Source organism: Melanostigma gelatinosum (assembly GCF_949748355.1).
Source record: "Melanostigma gelatinosum genome assembly, chromosome: 20".
Lineage (NCBI taxonomy): Eukaryota > Metazoa > Chordata > Actinopteri > Perciformes > Zoarcidae > Melanostigma > Melanostigma gelatinosum.
The window spans coordinates 16,912,037-16,925,175 of record NC_136653.1 but is presented as its reverse complement, the minus strand read 5'-3'; the positions used below and the strand labels follow the sequence as shown (position 1 = coordinate 16,925,175).

Sequence of the window (13,139 nt, the reverse complement as noted above, 5' to 3'; positions counted from 1 at the left end):
ACCTAAAGGAACAAACTATCCCCTAGAAGTAGAAATAACCACTGACTTATTTGCACTGCAAGGAAAAGTTTACCTTCCACAGGTGTAATTGGGATTCTATTTAGGCAATATATAATTATACTTGTGTTAAAGCTGCTGCAGTTATTCTCAGTTTTACAGGAACCCATGTCCCATTGACCTGGGTTTATGTAAACAAACTGACTGATCGATACATAATCACTAGCTTCAGTTAACACAAACTCATGCACAGTCGGGTTCACGGTTAGTGTGACATCACTACTTTAGAAAGCAAATATGCTTCATACAGACAGCAGCAGGTGACGCTCGTCCATCTGAACACCTGAACCCAGTTATGCCACACAGCTAGCAGGTTAGAGAAGAAATGCACAATCACGCACACAGGAGCCTACCAATAGGAGCTGCTTATCCCAGGTAGTCACCTGAATCAAAGGGGGTAGAAGAAATTTAGGTAATGAATGCGTTACTTATTGTCCACACAGTTCCCTTTCTCAAAGCCCGTTTTTAGAACTATCTCACAGCTCCAGTTCTCACCTGGGTTGCTGGAGCCGCCGTCGTCGATGAACTGCAGGTCATCACCTGCTTCTGGGGTCTGGAAGAGAAGAAGAGCCAGTGAGTGACTGAGTGGTGGGGGGGCACAGTAACCTCTGTCCCAGGGGAAGCCATCACCATGTCAGCGAGAGAGAGAGAGAGAGAGCCAGCCGCTCACTGCCGGTTTAGCAGACAGTGCTGAAGCTCCCAATCTGTCAGAGACACAAAAGCCAGCGTGCCTCTACCGGACTACTCCCCAGGAGAGATTAGCATGTTAAAGGACAGGGAGGTTATCTTAGGTCCTCGGTTCCGGGGTTTGTTGCGCAGGCACATCCACAGAGAGACAGAACAGCACCAACAAGAGTCACATTGGAAAACCAAGCAGCATATTAAGTTGTCTTTGTGTTGATGCTCTAATAAACCAACATCCATCGCTGTTTATTCTACTTAGGATCGGTCAAGGGAGCACTACGACCTGCGAGCTATTTACATGTTATCTTACAGGACGCTCACAATGTGGAATAGTTTGATGCATGAATACTCGTTTAAAGCGACAAGTCTTTATGTAGTTTCTCGCCCATGAATTATTTTTATAATGTTTGCATTGATGAGATTTGGATCACGGTGATATGTTCCGCTGTCACGTGACACACACACACCTCTGATGTTTATAGAAATCAACACAGAGCCTTTAAATACTACTTTGTCAGTCCATATGCAGGAAACATTACACAAACAGCAATATCAATTAAATCACATCCACCAAAGAGAGAGTACGCACACACCGAAGTCACTGCTCAACAACCAAACTACACAAGATCCCACACTCAGCGACGCACAACACCAGATACTTGACCCCCAAAAATAAAAGACCACGTCCAGACTAGCTCTCTCCCGCACTACTCCAAGAGTCCCGTGACTCCTCTGCCTGATATGAGACCCATGCGTGGAACCAGACAGCTGATGGACGTGAATGTGAGAGTGGATGAGATGCAGAGTCTGTGGCCATTTCCCCCCCGGAACCAATGCTGGTTAGTGGGATCAAACACGTGTATGCATCCCTGCAGCTGGTTAGTGAGCTGATAGACGGGTGTTTCGATGCTCTTACATTTGTGAGTGTTAAGTGGGAGACCAGGAAGAGAGGAGGGAGATTTGGTGTCATTTACGGGGAGTAAATCTCTCCTCTTTGTGAAAGTTAGTGAGCCAATCGCTGTAGTGCAGAGCAGGAGGTGCTCAATCATGGAGTCAAAACCTAGACTTCACACTGATGCCTCTCGATTAACAGAAACTAGAGCGGAGAGGGAGGGAGCTCAGCATGCAGGCAATAATACCTGGATGTCGTATACGGGTTTGGAAGAAGGAATGGCAGCAAACTGTCGGTAGTCAAACTTCTTTGACGACAGGGACTAGAAGGATAGCAAAAGGGAATGAGCAGAGGTTGAGGGAGAGGTAGAAGAGGAAAACAATGACAGGAGGAGAGGGGGGGGGGTAAAATATAAACAGGAGAGGAATCAGAGAAAGGGATGAGGAAATAGAAATAGGAGAGGTAGGAGGCAGAGAGGCTAATGGGTGATTCAAACAGCCAGCTGTGTGTTTTCAGCCCTGATTGGCTCGAGTGACAATGAGCAAGATGGTGGATTAATGCCAATGTGTTTTCCAGCTTGTAACCAGCAAGCTTATTCGTTGCCTTTCTCAAAAAAAGCTGCAAAGAGAGTGTTACAGCTTTCTTCTCATAATTGATGATTGCAGCGCTCTAAGTCAAAGGATACAGTGTGACACACTGACAAAGGCCCGTCGCAAAAATCTGTCAAAAACAAAATGGGAACGAAGAGAGAGGAAAAAGGTTCAGCACTCACCAGCCGTCCCGGAGAGGTTACTCCTCGAGGACTGAGCTCTGTCAGAGGGAAACAGGAAGTGTGAAGTTAGAACACAAAGGGAAGGGACAAAGCAACAAGAGAGGAAAATATCAGGGCCTAAGTCAAGCTGTGGGAATATCCAGGAGCCCACCTACAAAGCTTTAAAAGGTACTACATTCAGAAACGGGTGGTGGTGGTTTTCTGTGTAAAAACAATCACGTAAAGGAGATGCTTGTCATCTGAACAGGCCTCAGCTTCTTACCTTCCATAGGCGTGGGAGAGGGTGTGGGGGCGGGCGACGGCGACTCCGTCAGCTGGTCCATTGTGCCGCGCTTCTTTCCGTCACGAGACTTGGCGATGACCATCTGTGCTTTCAGTGCATCTTGCTCGAGAGATTTCATTCTACAAGAGGAACAACCACCATCAGATACGTGATGGTAGAAAATACAGAAATACAGAGACAACGGCTGACAGACACACACCGCTACAGGTGGGTGTCGTGTCGATCGCCACTAATGTTGGGTGCTCCTTGTCCTGGTCTGCTGTCACTAACAACCAGTTTAATTTAATTGCACAAAAAGAAGGGAGGCATTCCAGGAAAAGGACGGCCCACTGCTGGCAGGCTTACCCTCAACTCACAGATAGCTTGCAAACTTACTGCGGGATGTGTGTTAGTACAAATAATAGTATGAAAATCAAGAGAACAGCAAGGCACAAATGAAAAGAGTGCTGCAGAGAACAGAGAGAGGGGGAACCAGAGGAAGCAAAGACGTGCAGAAGCAAGACGGCACTGGAAAGGCAGCGGAAGCACTGGCAGTGTTCCTGCGAGTGCTTGCTCGGACCTTTCCGAAACCCAGACTCTAGCAAAATACACCCAACGCCAAAGCACCCCAGCACACCCCCACGATGCCGTGCGTCTGGCCCTGGTGGCAGACCTGAGCTGGGAGGCTGCTGCAGAGGAGGAGGAGGAGGAAGAGGTGGGGGGCTCGGCCTGAGATGCCCTCACTCTGGCCCGGTAGAGCCTCTTAGCCAGGTCCTGCTCATACTGCCTAACATCCTCCTCTAGGCCACAGGGCCTGGGCCCCGCGAGGCCAGGGAGAGGGTGACGCACAGGAGGACGGGACAGGATGACAAGTGCACCAAGATGAAGGAGGAACGTGAGGAGGAGAGGAAGGATAGAAAGGCATACGGACAGAGAGAAGAAAACCAAAGAATGGAAGGTAAAACACCGACACATTGAGAAGAATAACATTTACAGGACATGACAAAAGTAGGAGGAGGCAGACTAACCACACACAGAACAAGCTGAACTTCTATTCACTCATTAACATACCATGTATGTGAGCGTGGCGCTTGGTATTTACATGTGTTATTTCTGTACGCGTTTCTTCCATCGTGGCAGTAAAGGTTTGTCTCACATGAACAGTCATGTGCAGCTCAAAGAACACAAACCTTCCCGCTTCTCACTCCCGCTATTTCCAAATGAATGCACAGCGGAAACGTGTAAACCCACTGTGGTGTAATGAAGCTGTGAATTCTAGTTCTCAACAAGCCAGGACAAGTGAAGTAAAAGCTTTAAAAAAAGACCCCGTCGGCCATTGTATTTACCGCGCTGCCCTCCACATGGCTCTCTTCTCAGCCTCCAGAGCTCGTTTCTCAGCGGGGGACAGGTCCTTGTCGGGGGCCACAGACAGCTCGGGGCTCTGCATGCGGAGCCTCTCCTGGTGTCGGCGCTCTGCTTTGGCCGTGCGGATGGGAGCCGCCGAGTCTGCGGAGTACGCCGGGATCAGACTGACGAGACACACAAGTGATGATGACTACAGTGACAAAAACAACAGCGACGGGACATTCAAAGATGCTGCGTACAAATGCAATTACCCGGTCATGGAGTTGGGCCTGTCTTCCAGTGAGTTCCTCTGAGACTCTCCCTTACCGTCAACAGACGAAGGCCTGCATACAAAAACAGATATTAGCTGAAGAAATAAAGAAAACGTCTGAAGCATTAATGTTTTGCGACTTCTCACCCCGAGCTGCCGCAGTAGCTCGGCGGCGTGACGTTGTAGCTCGGCGGCGTGGCGTTGTAGCTCGGCGGCGTGGCGTTGTAGCTCGGCGGCGTGGCGTTGTAGCTCGGCGGCGTGGCGTTGTAGCTCGGCGACGGGCTGTTTACTGGCTCCACGTTGTACTCCACTCCATCCAGCAACACTTTGCCGGTTGCCTTCATCTGCGCCACCTGCTTAGCCAGGTCCTCTTCGTCATCCTCCTCGTCCTCATCCAGCAGGTACTCCCGCGCCCGCTGCTCAAACTTCCTCTCTGAGACGAGATGAACGCACACACAGGGGTGTAAAACTTCAATGGCAGGTTTGCCGGGTAGCTATTGGCAAAGAGATGCTCGAGGAGAAACGATGGAAACAAACCTTCTTCCTCCCTCATTTTCTTGAGGTCATCTTCTCCAACAAGAGACACACGAGGTTTGGGTTTCTCTGGCGTCTGCTGCTTCACGTCGATCTCAAAGTACTTCTGTCTGTCCCTGAAGGAGCGCTGCTCTGGGCTGGACTTACCACCAGGAGAAGGACTCTGTAGGGTGACAAGAAAAATCAAGGACACAATACAAAAGACAAAACAGCTGAATAGAGCTATAAAAGAAGTTTCATTGCTATTTGCATTGTTGCAGAGCCGTTTCCGAAGGAGCAGAGGATTTCACAAGAGATGCCAGAGGAGAGAAGTATCACAGACCAAGAAGAAAGCAACAAATGATCCATTTAAAACAGAACCCAGCACCACCAGCTGATTTAAGATCAATTAACTGGGAGTCACAGCTGTCTCCCAGTGTCCGGGAGCAGAGACACCACCACCGATCGAGCCAAGCACACCCGGCCAGAGAATGGGGCTGCTGTAGACGTGGCGGAGGCGGTTGGGTACCTGCGGGTCCCAGGACGGCCTGGAGAGGCGAGGCACTGCTGCCAGGCTCATGTACTCCCGACGGTCAGGCGAGAGGAGGGCCCTGCTGGCCAGACCCTTACCAGCCTCCTCCTGACCGTCTACGTCATCATCAAACACCTCGTTGTTCAACTCAGGCTGAAAAGGCCACAGAGCTCATCACCAGACAGACGACGATGACTCGGTATGCAACTACAGTGAGCTTAGAGCACATCTAGACATGATGCGGACATGACATAATCACGGATTGACCCAATTAGAAGACTGCTTCTTTTCCGACGTCCATTTTGGGAAAAAGACTTTCTGAAGACATAAAATAATGTCAGACTAGTTTTCCGGAGATACGGAGATAGAAGATGAAGATGAGGACTCTCTTCTCCTTAAACTGTGTCTGGATCTCTTCTTCATGACATCAACCTCTTTAAACTCCTTTTCACTGAATTTATTTCCCCCAGAAAAACATTTAAAACGTAAACAAAGAAGTGTGTGTTTATCTCCACATTCAGCACCAATATTGCCTCATACTCATGTGTGCTCGTGCCCCGTTTTAAACACACAAATCTAGTCCTTAAATATAATACTACCTATTTTTACTGTAAAATATCATGTATATTCTGTCCATTACGGTAAAATAGACAGCTGTGCTTTTAATATTTTTGGGGCAATTTGTTCACTCACCTCTGGAGACGGTTGCTTTGGGTGGAAATTGTTCCTCACACCATACAGGTCCTGTTGGGCACATCAGGATGTTAGTGACGTAAACTCAGACGGAGGACAAAGACAGAGCAGGCAGACGGATTAGCAGCGCGGACTATATATATAATATATATATATATAAACGCCAGCATGACAGATGATGGCACTGGAGTACAAAAACCCACGATGATCGCATTCCACACGTCACAGCACGTCACAGGCCCCCCCGACACGGCGCAGGCTCCTCATAGGACAGCCTGCTCCAGTCGGGAGGGACGGGGGGGGAGACCAACCAATCAGCACAGCATGCTATTGTGACCCGGTGTGAGTCCGGGCAGCACGGCCTACCTGCGGCGGCTCCAGCACTGCCAGTGAGCGAGGCACGGCGGCAAACGCCTTGTATGCCTGCTTGACATTCATGGGGAACTCGTCGGGCGAGGTGGGGGAGGGGGCGCGAGGCTGCAGGGGGGGGGGGGGGGAGAGGTTTGGGAGGGCATGGAGGTAGGTTCATATGGTAAAGGAACCAAGGGGGAGAAGAGGAAGTGGGAAAGGACGGACAGACAGAGACATGGAGGAAAGGGTAGACTATGAAAAAAAACCAGCAAAGTTGAAGAAGACCGTGGAGGAGAACAGGTGGAGAGCATGGCGGCTGGTTTCATGTGAGAGAGGAGGGGGGAGTATGCCAGAGAAAGACAAACAGGAGGGCTCGGAGAGCTCAAAAGCCATGAAGACTTTTCTGTATGAGCACCTTTGTGACACAAACAGGAAGACGTGAGATGGAATCATGGCTTCTCGTTATTTACCGATCCAACTACGCCGCTTGCCGAAAGGAAGAAATAAGTGGAGCATTTCAGAAAGCTGTAATTATGAGAATTGATCTGATTCAGGAGCTCAGAGTTGAGTCTGGAGGGCACAGACTGCAGCACCTGCACAGACGATGAGTCTTCCTTTTCTCTGGTTCGAGCCTCTTACAAACAAAAATCATTCTCGTGACGCAAATATCTGCGTCTCTGCGTCTCTGCTATGAGACGCAGAGTTTCGGGGCTGTGCAGTCAGAGTTTTGGCGGCACAGAGCTGAGAGTGGACAGAAGACAGCACTATGTGGTGGTGGTGAGGGGTCTTACAGAGGTCTGGGAGTCGAAGGGGGAGGGGCCATGCTGGAAGGGGTTAGGACTGTGGCCGTCCGGCGTGGCGGAGGAGGTACTCTGTCGCACGCGCCCGACTGGCTGGATGGCACCCGGTCGAGTCTGGAGAGAAAACAAATGATACTTTATGGAGGAGACCAACAATTCTGGTAATTCACAAATGTGGTTAGGATAAGGAAAATTATTTTAATTCACACACACCAAACTTGAGGATGAATGGCAAAATGAATGAAACCAAATACAAAACACAACTTAAACAAAGGAAACCTATAACGACCTGTACTAAAGGGAGTCTATTGGCTTGACATATTGGTAAACCAGTGTAATGACTCTAAGCTACAATAAAAGTGATTTCCTGATTTGCTACTCACTGATGAAGAAATGTGGTCAGTGTTGACAGTAGGAGTGGAGGTGTAATGAAGGTTTGCCTGCAAATTTTAAAAAAAATGAAATAAGACGATGACAATGAAATGCTTGATTTAGCGCCGTCTACTTTCACTTTAAACCAACAGTGCATACAGTCACTGAATGTCGACTATTGGAGGATGCCAGGCCATATAAAGACACAATCAAACAATGCAAAAGCACCAGCGTTTACCTGAATTATAGAATTTGTTCTACACTGGTGACTTTGCTCATGAAAAATAGAACCTTTTATTTTCTCCGTTGAAAGTCTGAAGCCAAAGCTGGTCAGTAGCGACATTAAAGAAATCTATTTCTTCCAGTCTGCATGAGGCAAAGCATCAGTAGTCAGCTGGCCCTGGAGGAGCAGCCACATGCTTTTCAGACTGGTAGCTGCACTAGTTATGTTTTAATAACAGATGGAGCGCTCAGAACAGCGTATGTTACAACAAACAATCCAGGCCAGAGCAGAGAGGGCCAGCAGACCCACTTACGAAGCGGGTCTCCCTGCCTGCATACAGGGAGCTGTTGGAAGAGTGGTTGCTGGGCTATGGGTGGGAGGAAAAGTCAAAAGGGTCAACTGTAAAATAGCTCTTCTATAGCAGCAGGAATGACTGATGGAAAAGGAGAAAACAAAGTAAAAAGATGGAAGGAGGACGGGTGTTGAGGCTGCTCACCGGCTGGATCGTGGGAGAGTACGGTGCTTCTCTGATCGGGCTCTCAGTCCTGGTGAAATCAGAAGGAGGTGCCTGGAAAAGATCAAACACCAAAAACTCACTTAACAACTGCTCCGACTTTCACTCTGTGCACCGACAAAACGACGGAGCAAAGACGAAGCAAAGCAAGCATCGACTGGTTAGTCCTGTGGAGAAGTGATCCTGCAGTACGACAAAGCTGTTGCTGGTGAACCTGCGTGTTCCTTCATGACCTATGACCTCCCTCGCAGCTGTTAGGACAGACATTCCAGTCGGTCCTGAATATGTACCGACTACTCACAGCAAAAACATGCAGCAGTTCAGCTGGTTGGTGCACTGAGATTAAAACACACAAAGCCTGACGAGAAAGACGCTTTCAGGTTACAAAACCAGCAAATATTCCCAATTTTGGCAAAGGGTTAACAATAATGAATTGGTTCATAACAACATTGTTGCAGATACATTTTCCATTGATGCACACTTGTTATAGGCTAACCCCCCTAAAGAGTGAAAGGTGCTTCTTCGGGTTAAAACTTCCACACAGTCTTGATGCAAATGATCCTTTTGAAGGGACACAGGTGAGCCAAACAACTAACTGTGCGGTAACACACCATGCTGCCTCCAAACCACACTCGGCAGGCGGCTTGCCTTGTTGAACAACCAGGGCTGCAGCTGGCCCTGCTTCCCGTAGCCCACCGGGGGCCCCGACAGGACCTGCTGTCCGGCCGGACGACCCTTTCCTCTGCGATTGGCCACCAAGAACGGGTTCTCGTTGAAGCAGATGGGCTGAGAGTCCACCAGGCTTTCCTCTTCTTCAGGTGCAAATGAATTAAGGGTTGTTGATGAGCCAGCACTGTCGGCAGTGGAGGTCCCATTTGTGGAGAACTGGGAGCCATGAGGGTAATCGTGCTCCGTGTTCAGACCGGGGCAGGACTCGGGGTCCGTGTGGTCGAGGGGGTTCGCGGGGTGGACTAAGCCGAAGCCCAGAGGCTCTAAAGGGGCTCCGTACTGGGCCTGCAGGGGGGCCTCCATGGCAGCAGTCAGACTTTCAGAGGCAGACAACTGGACAGGAGCAAAGGAAAGAGGCAGCACAGATGCAGTAAAGAATAAAAACAGACAGGAAAGGTTCCACTCACACAAACTGAAGCATCACTAGTGGAGTTTAAAAGAATAAAGATGAACGTTTTAAAAACAGAGTAGAGAGAAAGCGATCAAAAGACAATTCCAGTTACAATTTGTATTCTATTTTCATATGTTTGGCCATTATTTCAATCAGTTTTGATAACATTGTTATAAATAAAGTAATTGCTGACATCAGGGTACACCGTGACATCTCTACAGTGAGACATATTGACTTTCATCACAAGTTAAAATCAGCTTTATTTGGAGGGAAAACCTGTGTAACGTAACACATAGCTGGTGCGCTCACTTCTCTATAATATATAATATTAAAACAGACAGTTTGTGTATGAATGATTGGCTTTTGTTTTATCTTCTAAATAAGCTTTGCTTACAACTGGTCACTGCTGATTGGCTCTCATAACTGGTCTGGTGGGATATTAAAACACTTGTGCATCACTACTGAATTGGCATATGTTAATATGTTTGCTCTAATAAACGGCCTTGTTGATTTGTTTGAAATGAACAGCAGGCGCTCCAATGGCTCGTTGCATAGATCTACTAAGGCAGACGTGTTTTATCCTCAATGTCACTCAACTTATACAACAAAGACCAAAAAATCCAAACAAATTACAAACAAATAGAACCTGACACCAGATGAGAAGAGTGATTCCTCGGTGTGCTATGATGAGCTTCTATAAATAGACACTTAACACACACACACAAGCCTCTGGCTGCTAAAAGCAGTTACTCACATCCCTAAATCTTTCCTGGAGCCTTAAAGACACGTTTCTCAGTTACCCATCATTCAACACTTGTCACTGCAGTCCAGACTCTTGGCCGCTGCCTTAAATAACCGTATTATCAGCTCGGCGAGACATTCCGGCTCCAGCACACCTTCAACTGCTACTGTACTGAACATAGAGTACAGTCACTGTAGGAGGGGAGATAACACGCAACCCACGTAAAGGAACAAAGAAGAGTTTTTACAAACCCAACACCAAAGAAAACCTCCGAAAAAACCTCAAGTCAGCCCAGAAAGATGTGGCATTAATTCAATGTGACCTAGGCGTACGTGGTGCCAATCTAAATAGCCGGACTAAGAATACAACGAGCATTGTGAGGCAGCAATGTGGCTCCCTACATGCTGACTGTCAGAATCTGTGGTGTGATGAGGGTCAGTGGGATGGAATGTGAGCGAGTGCCCTTTTGGCTCGGACACAGTCTGTGAGGGACAGCTGGGGTTTGGTTTGGAGAGCGAGGCTGCTGGTCTGCCAGCGGGCCGACACGCTGAGCTGGGAACCGGTAACTGAATCAGTTTCTCTCTCGAGTGTAGAAGTGCTTCTCAGAGGAACAGATCAGATCACATGGTTGTAAACATCAAGGACAATGATGGAAAATAAGCCCAGGGCTCAACCGTTCCTGCCAGAGATAGAACAATATGTTGTATAGTATGAGTATATTACAATGTTGTCAATAAACCAAACCAAAGCTCAGGGGGACGGGGTGTCTCCCTGGGACCGGTTCTAAATAGGTATCAGAGTCCTCTGTGACTATGTGATCCTGTAGAAACACTGTTTCTGTTTTGTTTTTCTTTCCTTCTGGATGTTATTTGTTTTTTTGGGGTGGATTTGTGTACTGGAGTCTGCCTCTATAAAATAAAAAGGTGCCATGTGATCTTCAACTAACACAAGTTTAAGTTAAAAAGTACATAAATAAATCAAACCAGAAGTTCCTTTCAAAGCACTTGTATATTTACCACAATTTTCTCTCGACCCTCTCATTTCCAGCACATCATGCCGGACACCTCACTCACATAAAAAGCAGAATTAACTCAGTAAAACACACCGGGAAAAGCTTTGGTTCCAACTTGCTGGAAGTATTAAGGAGTCACTGTGAGACAGTTTGAGCAGGAACAGCAGATCCAGCGCCAACGCACCGACCAGCAACAGCTGCTTACTGTGTGACATGCTCTTCAAGTTACACTGGACTATCTAAACAAGACAGAGATCCACAAGGAGTCATGGTACAGTGATGTGACCCAAGTTCATAAAAAGGAACAATAATTATTTCTTTGGTATAGTTCAAAGGTAATCTAATCATTCTGGTGATCATGTTTCAAAGAACTCTTCTCTTTGAGGCCCAACACAGACACACACCTGGATCACAATAAAGTGAAAGAGAAGGAAATGAAAACAGAAAAATGAAGAACCTAAAACAAGTCGGCTGTCCATACTCACTGTAGGATGGGAACAGGACACTCGCTGTAGCTCCTCTCAGACTTACTCCTCAGAGGACTTTGGGAGCTCCGACTGAAACACTTGTCGGTTCCTCTTAGACGACAGCCTCCCTCCCTGTCTGACACCCCCACCCACCCACGAGACTCCATCCAATTCAGAGCCAGATGCAGGTTTAAAATATCGCAGAGGATAGGCCGGTTGATAGCAGGCAGCTGTCCCCTGCCCCCCCCCTTCCCACACTCACACTCTATTAACCAGGACAGCGCCTGCCGTTCGGCCACGCTTCATTTTAAGCCCTTCTCCACACACTCTGTTGTTCCTCCATTTTAGTTTTCTGGTCTTCACGTTCCTTTTCCAGACTCCTCGATCAGTCCTTGATCTTCGTGTTATTTCTTCAACCCGGGTCGATCACATCCGCTCTTGTTCTTTGATGCAGGGCACGATGACATCAGTCGGAAGTGACATGTTGCATGGGTTTGGCCTTGGAGCCACGGTTAGTGACTTGGGGGTTTTGCTCATGAAGGAAGGTTAACATTCCTGCTCCTGGAGGGGCAACTGGTCGGCTCGAGTCACTCAAGAATTTCCCGTGACCCAAAAAACCAAGGAGATTCCATGAAGAGGTCTATTCTGAGCTATGAAGGCCATTTCCATCATAGCCTGCACAGACATGCAAGCAATGTACAGCTCGAGAGCGTCGCACTCTTCTTCAAACACGTTGAAAAGGATTCACGACAGTTTGTGTAAAAACCTGAGGAAGTTCTACCCGGAGACTCAAAAACATAGAGGGAGACTCACCCTGTTGAGCTTCTGCAGGCTGGTGGTGGGCAGAGCCGCCAGGGTCTTATAGTCAAGTTTTAGAGGTCCGGTTCCAAGGTTCTAAACAGAAAGAAACAGAACAGGGGTGAGTGGTGGACTGGGCTGATGGTTATTACACAACCAGCAAGAATCTAGTCAAAGTGAATTAGTTTTACTGGAGGAGACGACTGTAGAGAACCATTCCTGTGAGGTAAAGGACCTACACTTTGATATTATACATGTGAACTGGATAAATTGCCCAACATATAATGTGTTTTTATATTCAAGGACGAGTCTGGTGATATTATATAAAAAGACACGATCCCACTAGCAACTATGGTATGTTTAGCCAAACCCTGGCTTAGCTCGTTCTTCTGCGCCAGACTTTCATTGCTCTCCAAAACTATGAAGAACATCAACTGTTGCACTGGAATCCCTCAAACAACATCCTGCTGTAGTAGTGCACCAAAACAGTGAGTCAATTAAATGAGTCTTTTTTAAGAAACATGTATACGTCTGCATTTGTGTTCATGTACATTTTAGTGATAATCACAACCACAGGCGTGCAAACCCATCAGGGGTCCGGGGTGGAGGGACTCACTCGTGAAGAACGTGTTTATTGCTCTTTATCACTATTGCGACAGTATAGAGTTCAGTTAAAGTACGTCATAACTAACGTGTGCGTAACGTGCATGCTGTGTGCGT

General features: G+C 47.7%; 1 protein-coding gene across 21 annotated transcripts in view; it reads right to left on the bottom strand.

The window, feature by feature from the left end:
* The window catches only part of scrib (scribble planar cell polarity protein), a 50,312-nt gene that overhangs the window by 1,829 nt on the left and 35,344 nt on the right, over window positions 1–13,139 (bottom strand). For 5 of the 21 annotated variants that reach the window (XM_079292223.1, XM_079292239.1, XM_079292234.1 and 2 more), the window contains 17 exons: window positions 12,435–12,515; window positions 8,929–9,342; window positions 8,263–8,334; window positions 8,080–8,133; window positions 7,555–7,611; window positions 7,163–7,285; window positions 6,387–6,497; window positions 6,021–6,071; window positions 4,820–4,979; window positions 4,430–4,715; window positions 4,284–4,355; window positions 4,014–4,196; window positions 3,341–3,481; window positions 2,668–2,807; window positions 2,406–2,443; window positions 1,881–1,955; window positions 553–610 (listed from right to left, as the gene is read on the bottom strand). In XM_079292223.1, coding sequence (XP_079148349.1) covers window positions 553–610; window positions 1,881–1,955; window positions 2,406–2,443; window positions 2,668–2,807; window positions 3,341–3,481; window positions 4,014–4,196; window positions 4,284–4,355; window positions 4,430–4,715; window positions 4,820–4,979; window positions 6,021–6,071; window positions 6,387–6,497; window positions 7,163–7,285; window positions 7,555–7,611; window positions 8,080–8,133; window positions 8,263–8,334; window positions 8,929–9,342; window positions 12,435–12,515 — 2,116 coding nt within the window. Of the gene's footprint in view, window positions 1–410; window positions 441–552; window positions 611–1,880; window positions 1,956–2,405; window positions 2,444–2,667; window positions 2,808–3,340; window positions 3,482–4,013; window positions 4,197–4,283; window positions 4,356–4,429; window positions 4,716–4,819; window positions 4,980–6,020; window positions 6,072–6,386; window positions 6,498–7,162; window positions 7,286–7,554; window positions 7,612–8,079; window positions 8,134–8,262; window positions 8,335–8,928; window positions 9,343–12,434; window positions 12,516–13,139 lie in introns of all 21 variants that reach the window. The other 16 variants (XM_079292229.1, XM_079292232.1, XM_079292230.1 and 13 more) reach the window with 12 other exon arrangements.